The sequence below is a fragment of the Urocitellus parryii genome, chromosome 2, assembly GCF_045843805.1.
Source record: "Urocitellus parryii isolate mUroPar1 chromosome 2, mUroPar1.hap1, whole genome shotgun sequence".
Lineage (NCBI taxonomy): Eukaryota > Metazoa > Chordata > Mammalia > Rodentia > Sciuridae > Urocitellus > Urocitellus parryii.
Genome location: NC_135532.1, coordinates 62,392,721 through 62,405,538, shown reverse-complemented (window position 1 = coordinate 62,405,538; position 12,818 = coordinate 62,392,721). Strand labels below are relative to the sequence as shown.

Here is a 12,818-nt window from a genome sequence, read left to right as displayed (position 1 = left end):
ACTAGAAAAAGACAAATTTTAGTGACTAACCTGTAACCATTTCAAGTAGCTTTTCTGAGGATAGCTCAAAGTTAAAATTATAGTTAAAATTATTCTGAATTTAATCTAATGGAAACTTTATTTTCTCCTTAATAGAGGATTTGGACCACACCATTATGCATTATATAGGTCTTTCAAGAAATACAGATCAAATGTGAAATTATTCATGTTATGATGAAATGCCCAACATTATTATATATTCTCAATATATTAAATAAATAACCCTCAATATATTTGTGGTCAATCTCCCTGTAAATGTAAAATATATTTGTGGTCAATCTCCCTGTAAATGTACTATAAATGATAATAAATACTTCTTTTCTCCACACCAACTCTCCTTTTATAGATCCACAGGGGAATAAGTCTGAGTGTGTTTTTGCATATGTTTCACGAATACCTGATTTTAATGTTTCAATGTGTGCCTATTCTCTGGCACAGGAGACTCCCTAGAGCTATGTAAATTACCTCTATGACATAGACTCTCAGAGAATAGGAAGTAAAAGATTTAGAGATAGTAGAAGTCACTATCCTATTACCTAATGTGGCATTATTAATGTAATCCTTCATTCTAAAATGAACAAACTCAGTGAATCACAAAGATTCTTCAATTAATACATCTCTGTGAAGGTGCATGCTCATTTTTGAAAAAGGAAAAAAATGTATTTTCCAAAGGTTTATAACTTAGGTGGAGATTAATGAACTTCATATTCTGGTACTGCATTTCTGTAAGACTTGTATTTTTGCCATACAGCAACAATACTGGAACCCAATTGTCGTGAAAGCTTTCTTTTCCTTCCATTCATCAGTGTCCAGACTTTCACCAAAGGTTAAAATAATTGTAGTCATTATCTTACAGAAGGTATTTATGGGGATATAGGGCATTTTCATAATAATGAATAATTTATGGATAGCCAGGGCTTGGTTCATTTTTTGCAAATGGTATGAATTATGAAAACAAATATTTAATGTGAAAATATGAAACAATATGATTTTAATGAGCATTTACCAAGAGGAAAAATACACATATACTCATAATAATATTTTAATGTGGGTGTTCATTTATTGTAAAGTTATTTTAAATTGAAACTCTTTGCTATAAAAAAGTAGATGAGTAGAAATGATACAGTTAATAAGTTTAAATTTTGGCTTTCCTTTTTGAAGTCTCTATCCTATAATGTCATTAGCAACACCAGAGGCTGCTTTTAAAAACAATGAATTAGAAGTTCAACTATAGAACTTGCTAAAATGCTTAAAATAGGATACACATTAAAAATTCAATTTACCCCAGTTCCTGAATTTACTGCATATTTAAATACACATACACACACATACCCACACACCTCCTAAAAATGTTTGTATTGACTTAATGTTGACATGCTGGTTTTGATGTGAACATACAAATTTTATATTTTTGAAATCTGTTGGAAATCTAATTCAACTTTTTAATGATAGGAAACTTAAGTAAATTTTCTGATATTTTTCATAATGAATGAATTCCTACAAAATGCCTGCTAATGTCTCTGGCATGTTTTCTATTTTAATATTTTCATTTTTCTTGACTTACAGAATATTTATATCTCCATTTACATTTATTTTGTTGCTTATATTCTCAGGGTTTTTTGTTTGCTTCACTATTTGTGTAATTTTAATATATTTTATATGTAGGTAGATAGTAGTCATATATTTATTAATAAATAATTTATAACTTCTGAGTTTTGTGATTTTTTTCTGATAGACTTTTAATCACAGGTCCAATAAGAAGTGAAATTTGATTGCCTACTTTTTTATCTTCAGGAACACCCAACTTTTTGTTTTGTTTTGTTTTATGTTTTAATGATTGTGGCTATGACTCTTGAAGGTCACTTAGGCTCTCCTTTCTTAATTAATATATATGAAGCCCTGAGAGGAAAACCAAAGACTAATTGGGTTCTGTGGTCATTTAGCTGTTCATGCATCATAGGTTCACTTAAAATGCATTCTGGAATAAGTAGTGAGGCAGGACTCAAAGTTTGCTTTTCTCAAAAGGATAATGATTTATCTTAATATATTTTTACATAATAAATATTTCTATGAATGCATACAGCCACTTTTATTATATTTAAAATACCCATGTCTGATTATTTCTGGCTTTCTTTGCAGATTCATTAATATAACCACTTTATTCCATAAGTAACTTTTAAAAAAATCTCTACAGTTATGCAGTAGTTTTAAATAAGTTTAAAATAGTTTTAAATAAGGTATTTTTCTCTTCAGTGCTGCCACACTGTATCAGAGTTTACCTGTCTTTAAAAATTTTTGCAAATTGGTGCAGCCAATATGGAAAACAGTGTGGATATCCCTTGGAAAATTGGAAATAGAACCACCATTTGAGCCAGCTATCCTTGATCTATACCCGAAGGACTTCAAAACAGCATACTACAGGGACACAGCCACATCAATGTTTATAGCAGCACAATTCACAATAGCTAAATTGTGGAACCAAACTAAATGCCCTTCAGTATTGAGTGGATAAAAAAAATGTGACATATATACACAATGGAATATTACTCAGCAATAAAAGAAAATAAAGTCATAGCATTTGCTGGTAAATTGATGGAGTTGGAGAAGGTAATGCTAAGTGAAGGTAGCCAATCCCAAAAACCAAATGCCAAAAATTTTCTCTGATATAAGGAGGCTGATTCATAGTGCAGTAAGGAAGGGGAACTTGGGTGAGGTAGAGGAACTCTAGATAGGGCAGAGGTTTTGGAGGGGTAAGGAAGGGGCAAGGGGTTAGAAATGATGGTGGAATGTGATGGATATTATTATCCAAAGTACATGTATGAAGACACGAATTGGTGTGAATATATTTTGTATACAGAGATATGAAAAATTTGTGCTCTTTATGTGTAATATGCATTATAATGCATTCCACTATCATATATAAATTTTAAAAAATGGAAAAAATAATTTATGCTGGAAATACTTAAAATTCATGAATTTATGTTGACAGTTTTTTTCTTAGTCATCCGTTTTCATTATCTGATTCGTATTTCTCACTAGCGATGTTAGTCTAAAAGGGTGAATATACCTGATATAATAAATACAACAAAATAGCACATTAAAAATATTTCCTAATGTTTTACATTTGAATTTTCACAGTAATGCCTATACAACTTTATAAATATCTTGTAAAGCATCATTTTCCATTAATTATGACTATATAATATAGTAATAATATCCACAAAAAGTCATCTCACTGAAAATCAGTATAGTTTTTACCATTCATTCAACTGACATCTCTCAGTAGTGTTTTAAACCATCTAGTACAGTCACTTGCTGATTTTATTTTCACTTAATTTACTCTTAGTGTTGCTATGTTGAATAGATTCTCCTATTCACAAACTAGGTGACTTTAATTTTTATAAAGAAATCATATTGACTTTGATTTCTGCCTTTCTGATTTGCCAACTTCCATACATCATTTTAAAGGCAATAATTTTTAATTTTCAGTTATTGAGGTAGATTATTACATACAAATAACACAACATTTTCCCTATATTTTTCTATCCCTTGGCTATGGTCCACAAGGTAGGAATTCTTTTTGTATTTTCTGAGTTTAATGAATTTAGTTTAAGCATAATGCTGGATTTTCAAAATTTATATACCTTCTCCAAAATTATATGTTAAACTTAATGATAAATTTGTGTGTGTGTGTGTGTGTGTGTGTGTGTGTGTATGTATATATATATATATATATATATATATATATATATATATATATATATATATATATTCCCAATTGGTCTATAACTCTTATAGAAAATAAAATTTCTATCACTGCTTAAAAAGTATTTTCCTTACAATGATACCTTTTATATTAGTATAATAAATGTCATTCCATAATCATACTTTTCACAACTACATGGATATGTAAAAGTCAATGAACTGCTTATCCTATGAAAAATTCAAGACATAAGTAATTGATTGTAATCATATTCTCTTTAAAGTTTTAAGTCTTATGTTTTATGTATTATCTTTGGTTTCAATTTTTTTTCAAAAATTCCTCTCAGTATTTTCTGCTTAGAAAGAATACATCTCACATAATTTAACCTTTTCTTAACAATTTGATAGTATAAAGACCAACATCAGTGTTGAACTAAAAAGCTCTTTAGACATTTCATAGTTCAGTTTTTTTTTCCATAGAGTAGTCATAAATGATTGTTCTGTGTTAATTTAATGCATTTCCCCCCTGGTTACTCACTTAGTGTCAACTATTGCTGCTTTCAGCTGCCCCAGATCATCCTAATTTATGGGTTTGTAAAAAGGCTTCCAAGTCAGGTAGCTGAGTTTATTAATATTGCATTAAAATTATAGTAAAAAAGCTTTGTGAGAAGACCTGAGGGCCTTTCTGGTGTGTTGAATAAAAGGACTTTATCTTCTTTATAGGAGCTTTTTGTGACAACTATTTTGTCAATTCAAAAAAATTATCAGTTAATTCTGCACTGTATTCAAGATAAATGAAGTTGCTATTTGAATTATATATAATGGCAAAAGTCCTGCCATCTATAATTCCAAAGTAGAATGTGCAAGCATTAATTCCTATCATTCTTGTCCCCCAAATATTTATATTTGTCTCTAAAGAAACTCAGAATTGTGCTTTGATCGCATCTTGAGCACTTTTCCCCTGTTTTATATTTTAAGAACCCTCTGTTTACTTTTTTATGTATTTGTTTTGTATCTAATACTATCTAGTTTGGAAAACAAATAATTTACAGATTATGGGAATGCAAATTAAAATGAACTAACATTTCTTCCTCATGGTGCAGTAATTTACTACACATATAATTGCTTGAAGCAGGTGCCATTTATTTGCTCAAATTTCTGTGCTTAGAAGTCTGGGATGGCAGGTTTGGATGCTCTGCTCAAGACCTCAAGAATCAAGGTTCACTAGCCTGTACTATGGAGCTCATTCAGATTGTTGACATAATTCTTTCCTTGTGATTGAATTAAGGTGCTATTTTCTTGCTGGGGGTTAGGTAGGGATTGCTCTCACCTCCTTTCATCTTCAAACCTGCCAATATCAAGTTGAGTCCTGTTCAAACTCCAAAATTTTCTGATTTTATCTTTTATAACTAACTGGAGAAACAATTCCATATTTAAGGGGTTATATAATCAGGGCCACCCAGGTAATATACCTATCATAATATGTAAAAAAAATGTAAAAAATTAATTCCAAACAATATATATCTCATAATTTTTATTGGTATTATGACTACTTTTTACAGAAAATGGTCATTTTAGGATCATTTATTCTGTCACACAACCAAAAAAAAATACAAAATTTTAGATTACTATAAATTCTAAAATATTAACCATACTAACCATTAGCAGGCACATATTGATAATAAATGAATTATGCAATATTTAAAATTACACATATGTGTAGTCTTACCAATAAAGTCTCAAAAATATATATCTAGTTTATTTCATGTTCTTTACATACTGAGACTGAGTTTCCCCTTACAATTAAAAAATATTACATTGTTAGAATGCCATACCAGTTGCTTTATAGGTCATTTCATTATAATAAATATTATACAAAATAATTTTATTACTATACAAAGTGATAACTCACAGAATGACAGCAAAATTCCCTTCTAAGAGACAATGTAGGCTTCAAAATGATTTAACAAGCTAGTCTAGAATTTAAAATTTAATGGCTCCTAATAATAGTCATCTAAGACTAGTCATGATATGTTTATGTTTTAATGGGCTTAAATATTATTATAAATTAGTTGCACACCTTCATTATTTGGAGATTTCAAGTTACAAAAATCTAGATTTTTGCCTCTTCTTAATTAGTTGGATCAATTGGCAATACTAATCCAAAATTTCTAATGGGAATAAAACAAGGACAATTTTTACCTTTAGATAATGTGAGTGTTCTCCAGTTTACAGAAATTGTCAGCACTTCATTGGACACACATTTTATTTTATTTTTTTTATTTTTGAAAATTGTGAAAAGTTTCATTAATAATGAACACCAAAGTAACTATGTCCTAAAATAAATCTAGCATGTTTTCTAAAGGAATTGCTTATCAAAATAATGGCCCACTCTTATTCATACTGTTGTTTTAATCTATCACAGTAGTTGTCTTTAAGAAACAACAAAGGCTAAAATTCTTCTGGAAATAATGAAGGGAATACATTTACCCTTACAAATAAAGAAAAATAACAACTTACAAAATAATAAAGTAAAAATAAGAATAATAAATAAATAATAAAGTTAGTAATTTTATATAAACAGATAATTAAGTAGATCATTGGGATCATTTTTAAAAAACATTATTACTAATGATTTTATCAGAAAAAGAAACATATGCTTCTTTGTCATTGTTAAAAGACAAATAAAATACTTAAAATACATGGTGACTGAATAAGATTACGATGAATTACATTGATTAGTACAATCTGCTCTAAAAATAGAAATGATTCATTATCACTATTATTATTGAACTTTTGGTAACTAAGCATAATTGAAGAGAGTAATGAAAATAGGCCTTTATTTCCAGGAAAATCAGGAATGGCTTCCCCCAAATGTCTCTATTCTAATCTCTGAAATCTGTGAATATGTTAGATTATATAGCAAATGAGGATTAAATTTATGAAAGAAAAATTAAGATTGCTAATCAGGGATATTAGCATAAACATATTATATTTATCTGCATTAAGCTGTCAAATCAAGTTAGGGTGAGTTCAGTGTAATCACAATGGTCAGTGTCAGAAAAACACAGTGTTGCTGGCTTTAAACATAGCAATAGGAATATAAACATCCAAAAGACAAGAAAGCAGTTTTTCCCAGAGACTTCTGAAAGAACAGAGTGCTGCCAACACTTAATTTTACTGTGTTTCAGATTCTGGCCTCCAGAACCATAAAATGATAAATTTGTGTTATTTATACCACTAAGTTTGAGATTTTGTTTTTACAGCAATCATATGGAATTAGTACAGATTCTAATTTGAAACATGAAGGCAGGAATAAGCTGCTATTTTCGCTGTAGCAACTTTTGAAAACTGAAGTTAGTAAAATCCCCTGTCATGTATTGAAATGTTAAGACATATTTATCTTACTTGGAGAAGGCTTTGAAATCCACAACAAGTGCTCAATTTTCCCTTATGAAGAACAATTCCTTTGGTTATTCAGGAACCATTAACTTCACCCACTCACAACTGTTTCTACTGAGATATATAACTGCATCTCAAATTCTCTATAGAGATTTTTAAGCAATGTTTTGGAAATTCAGAGAACTATCAGGTGTTCACATGCTTCCTTATTCATTCACACCCAAATAATACGAGTTTAATGAAGCTGGATGTATTAAAATTACGTTATATTCTTTCTTTTGCCACCATTCTCAATAACTGCAAGAGGCAGGCTCTTGTATATTACTTCTTTATTTTTAATTAGGCATTCATAAAATAGGAATTCTGTTGAACTTTGAAAATTCAGATGGCCTTGAAATATTCAACAAATGTAATTCACCTTGGAGTTTTGATTTATACACAGTGGAATAAAATATTCTCTATAAAATAGAATAAATATGTTAAAAATATTAAATAAACACATTTGTTTAAAATACTATGTAAATGATAATAAATACTATAATTTATGAACATTATAATTTATTACTATTCTAAAGATAATAATTGCCTCATAATGCTTCAAATGTAGTTGTATATGGAAATTAACTTCTATTTTTAGTTACATCAGAAAGCAGATTAAATGCATCTAATCCAGTATCTGTACTATTATAGCTATGATAGGTTTGAATAGAAATAGAAATGGAGCATAAATTGTAAGTTTTACTTCAATTAGCAGAACTTCTGTTTCCAAGATGTTTATATTTGTTTTGTTCATTGCTTGTTAGGTTCTAAAATATAAATGAGTCCCCAAAGGAATGTTTTCCCTAGGTTTGCAACCTTGTATTACAAGTGAAACAGATCTTCAGTGTTTGAAGTAAAAGTACACAAAAATATGGATATTTTTTGTGAGGGTGTTTAATCTTCAAAAAAAAAAAAAAAAGAAGAAGTATTGGTGAATGTGTGTCTACACAGTAAGACCAAATACTGAAGCACTATTATGATTAATAGCTGTATCATTTCATGTAAATACTTGTAAACTCATTCTTGGCAGACATTTTCAATGGGAATTGAATAACTAAACACATTAAAACAAGTCTCACCAGCAATTTAGCTTACTACTTTAATTTTTGTTTTATTAATCAGTTATCAAATTCACAAATTTATGTATAAAAATCTTTTAGATAAAGACGTTTTACTTTGAGATTATAACATGTTGGTAAGGATAGAAGAACATTTTATGTCACTAAATTTTGTTAAGGTATTTTGCAGATCAATTTTAAAAACAGGTTAAAAAACATAGTAAATGGTTGATTAAATATCTTACAATGGTAAACAGTGAGAGGTTTTAAAATCTACTGACAAAACTGTTATGCCTAACAATGTTTCTATTGAATCAATATTTTAACCTGAGAGCATTACATAATTCAAAGAAATTGAACATTTGTGACTATTTTGATCATTAGTGTCTGACAAGAAAATAAAGTTGTTGAATTATTACTTTCTTTGTTTTTCTGCTGTAATTTTCTTTAAGTAAAATGAATGTGACAACAGTTTTTTCACATCCTACTATGTACACTATCTTGGGGGCAGGCTTTATATTGGATTAGTAGCAATTCTTGATTATTTGATTTTATGTTTTATCAGGAGCTACAACCATAGAGAAATATGACCTCAGAACAAATTTGTGGATCCAGGCAGGGATGATGAACGGCAGGAGGTTGCAGTTTGGTGTGGCTGTTATTGATGACAAACTCTTTGTAATTGGAGGTCGAGATGGCTTAAAGACACTGAACACTGTTGAATGTTACAATCCCAAAACCAAGACCTGGACTGTCTTACCGCCAATGTCAACACATAGACATGGTCTAGGTAAGAGCTCTTTATTGATATTACTATTGCAAACATGTTATTGATATGGTAATGATATAAATCATTTTTACATTTATGAAAATTATAGGCTTATTTGAAGCATATTTTTCTTCTAAATTCTTGACATTTTCCTGTTTTGATAAATGTGCACTAAACTATTGAGACAGATGTTGAATTCACCAAAGACATCTAGACCTCAGACTGTCACTAAGGCTTTTGCAATCTGACTTTAATATATTTGATATAAAAAATATAGTGAGGAATCGTATAAAGGCAAAGTTAGTGCAGTCCAGAAGAAGAAATAGTTATTGCAAATTGAGTAAAGCTTAAGATGGCCTCTCCCATAGTGATAGATAACCAATTTTACCTGATTGTACTATTAATGGATTCCACCTTGAAAAATCTGTGAGGAAAAGGGGAATACAGGTATAAAGAAACAGTGACATAACAGCTGGCACAATGAATCAGTATGATAGGATTCATCTGGTCTCTACTATGGAGTAATTTGTAGAGTAAAGAGAACTATATTTAGATTCAGAAAATCCATGCATGAATCTTTAATTTACCAACTTATATATGCATGTATGGGGGCCAGCACTCAAAGTCAGTCTCAGTTACTGATATGCCACCAATTCAAGTTTATTAAGTAATAACAATTAATAAAGATTATGAAATCACTTTGTAAATTATAAAGTTCTATGCAATTAGAAAAAAGAGAAATTTAATAAACACTAATGCTTGCTGAATTTGTACTTTGTATAATAGTGCTTGTAAGGAGAAGTGCAAATTACTATTTTCAAAGACTTGAAACATGCCAGGTAAATTACTGAATGTTTTTTTGTATGTTTAGAATATACATATTAAGGAGATGTCAGGGTTTAATTGTAAATAAACAGACTGAGATATTCAGAGGAAAAAAATTGCAGAGCATTTCAAAAGCAACTATAAATAATATTCTGTACTGAAGTGTTCAACAATTTACTTCCAATTTGTATCTATTCTCTTTTGAATCTAAGCAAAATTAAATATATATATGTACATAGATAGATCAAAAATACCTGTGAACTAAAGAATCATTTTTAGTTCATATTAAGCTGGTTCATCTAAGTTTCCTTAGTATGCTCATAAGTAAAATCTAGGAATATTATTAAATGTCTGAGAATATTTTCAAAGTTCTAGACTTCTATTTTATATAAAAGTCTATTAATTATTTAAATCTCAATGGGACCAACTAATTTGTAATATGGATAAGAGCATCAATCCCAAATTATTTTTCCCCAGCTAATAATCATGATATAAAAAAGCATCTTCTAGGACATACTTTTCTCTAAGTATAATTATAAATTGAAAGATTTGGGTTTAAAAAAAAACTATATATGTTGTTTTTAGTAGCCAGCTAACTAACTACTTATGTTTCTGTGTTAGAGAAATATAGAGAATAAGTACTCAGGATTGGAAGCATTAGAATGAAATATCTTCTTCCCCCTTTTTGTTTCCATCATTCAATTTCTTTCTATTAATATAGGATAAAAACTAATTGCATGCCAACAAAACCTATTCAATCATTTTGACCAGAATATACTTTCAGTGGTATAGTTTCAGATGTAAAAGTATGTAGGATTAGGGTTTGCTTCAAATCCTATCACACTGATTGCTGACTCTTGAGACCTCAATGCTGCGCAGGATGGCAAAGATGATTCTCTTGGACAGACTCTGGTAATGTGTCGAATTAAGAACCCAGTGAAAAGATGCATAGTTTTCTGTGAGGCTGCACAGAAAACTATGAAGCAAGTACCATAGACAGCTGAAGTGTAATGCAGTGTTTCCCACAGATTTTAGAGACCCAATTAAAACTCTAGTAGTCCGATATTTTCATGTCTAAGCCTTTCTTCTGTTTTGCTGTTGTTTCCATTTCATTTCCGTTACCTGGATCATGTTACCACTCTCTTTCATGTAGATGGTTTTCTCTGTTTTACTTGTTACTGGTTGTTAATTCTTGACACTTTTTAAAAAAATTTTATACATTTATTTTATTTATTTATTTTTATGTGGTATTGAGGATCGAACCCAGGGCCTCATACATATGAGGTGAGCACTCTACTGCTGAGCCACAACCCCTGCCATTTTTTAAATAGTATCCTGCACTACTCTGAAGATCTAAACTGATTAGTTAGTAATAAAATCATAACACAGAGCATATTTCTGAGCACAGTTCTCATCTCAAAATGTGTCAATGGCTTACAAATCCCAGTATGTACAAAACTGCCTTTGATTAGATAGTAATCCAAGTTCCAGTCAGTTGGAACCAGACTGAGAGGAATCCAAAACACACATCTGTGTGTTCTGTGTCCTCTCCTGTGGAAGAGTGCTTGCTCTATGAACATTCATATTCTTTTATAATCATCTGAGTCACAACAACTTCAACATTACATGTCATACTCATGTAAATAAAAATCCTTGGCCTCAGATTCCTGATCCTCCTATACCAGGTGAGCCTGCTTTACCTTTTTATGTCTTCCAGGGACTTTTAATTCATCAATGTTGATATTTAATCCATCATGTCTTTTAAATTTTATTTAATCAGTTCTCTTTATTCCTTCCTGATGGATAAACTTAATATCCAGTCTTCAAAAATATGCTCAGTATGCATACATCATAATACTTACACCATGTATCAACATCTTAATGTGAGTTAATTATATTGTACATTGTAATAAGTCCTACTCAGAAATTCATCATAATCACTAATTGTATTAATATCCTCCTTATCTCTATATGGTTATTTGGTTGTTTATTATTCCCATTTCAAATTCTTATCTACCTAATTAACTCTTTTTTATTCATTATAGGTGATTACCTTCCTTCTCCTCTGCTACTTCCAACTCTCCTTCACCTTTTTGTCCTTTTGTCTGCTTTCTCTCATTATTCCTTCTACTCCTATTTACTCTCCTTCTTTTCTTTCCTACTTTTTCTCCTCATTCTTTTCATCATGTTCTTCTTCCTCCTCTCTCCAAATTTCTTCTTTTTTTTTTTTTATCTTTCCCTTCTAATTTTGTTTCATAGCAGTTGTGGCCAATTAAGTATGTGATTTTATTTCTGAACACTCATGAAGACACATTAGATAATCTGGATAATTGTATGCAGGGCTAATGTATATGATATTCTCTGTGCCTTATTAAAATAATCAAGAATGTATGAGGCTTGGAGCTCTAAATGCGCAAGCTGACTTTACCCAAATTATCTGCTATTTTCCTGAAAAATTAAACCTCAGAGGCACATCTATGTTTACTTCAGTTTGTACAAGAATCCTCCTTTGCTTTTGTTTACCTTTTCTTTAGCTTTTCCTTGTATATAATGCCCTGACTTTAAAACTGCCAACTGACCCCAGAAGTCAATATCCAGGTCTGCCAGTCAGCTGTTATTAATATATCCTCATCCAAGGTGGGCTCTCATGTCATCCTCATGTTCTGGCAAGCCCATTCTGGAAAATCTACACAGGCACTGATGTTTCATTGCCTAGCAGTATAGATATACAACAACTCTTCTTAACAGAACAATATGAGGTAGTAAAAGGAGCACAAGTCCAGTTTTCCTTCATGATGTCCACCTGACTGAGTCAGTGCCCTAAGTTTCCACATCATGAAACTGAAGTGACTTCTATTTTCCTGGTTATTTTTACAGACTTGGTGTTAGTTTCTCAAACAGGTAATAGATTTTCGCTTTAGTGTAGTTATCTAATAGATTGGATTTGAGTGTAAACCAACCACATGTACTCATTTTTTATTTAT

The 12,818-nt window shown here is 30.3% G+C and overlaps 1 protein-coding gene across 2 annotated transcripts in view; it reads left to right on the top strand.

Moving 5' to 3' along the window:
• Window positions 1-12,818, top strand: part of Klhl1 (kelch like family member 1) — a 392,360-nt gene that overhangs the window by 282,073 nt on the left and 97,469 nt on the right. For both annotated transcript variants that reach the window (XM_077792806.1, XM_077792803.1), the window contains one exon: window positions 8,806-9,030. In XM_077792806.1, the coding sequence (XP_077648932.1) occupies window positions 8,806-9,030 (225 nt within the window). The remainder of the gene's footprint in view (window positions 1-8,805; window positions 9,031-12,818) is intronic.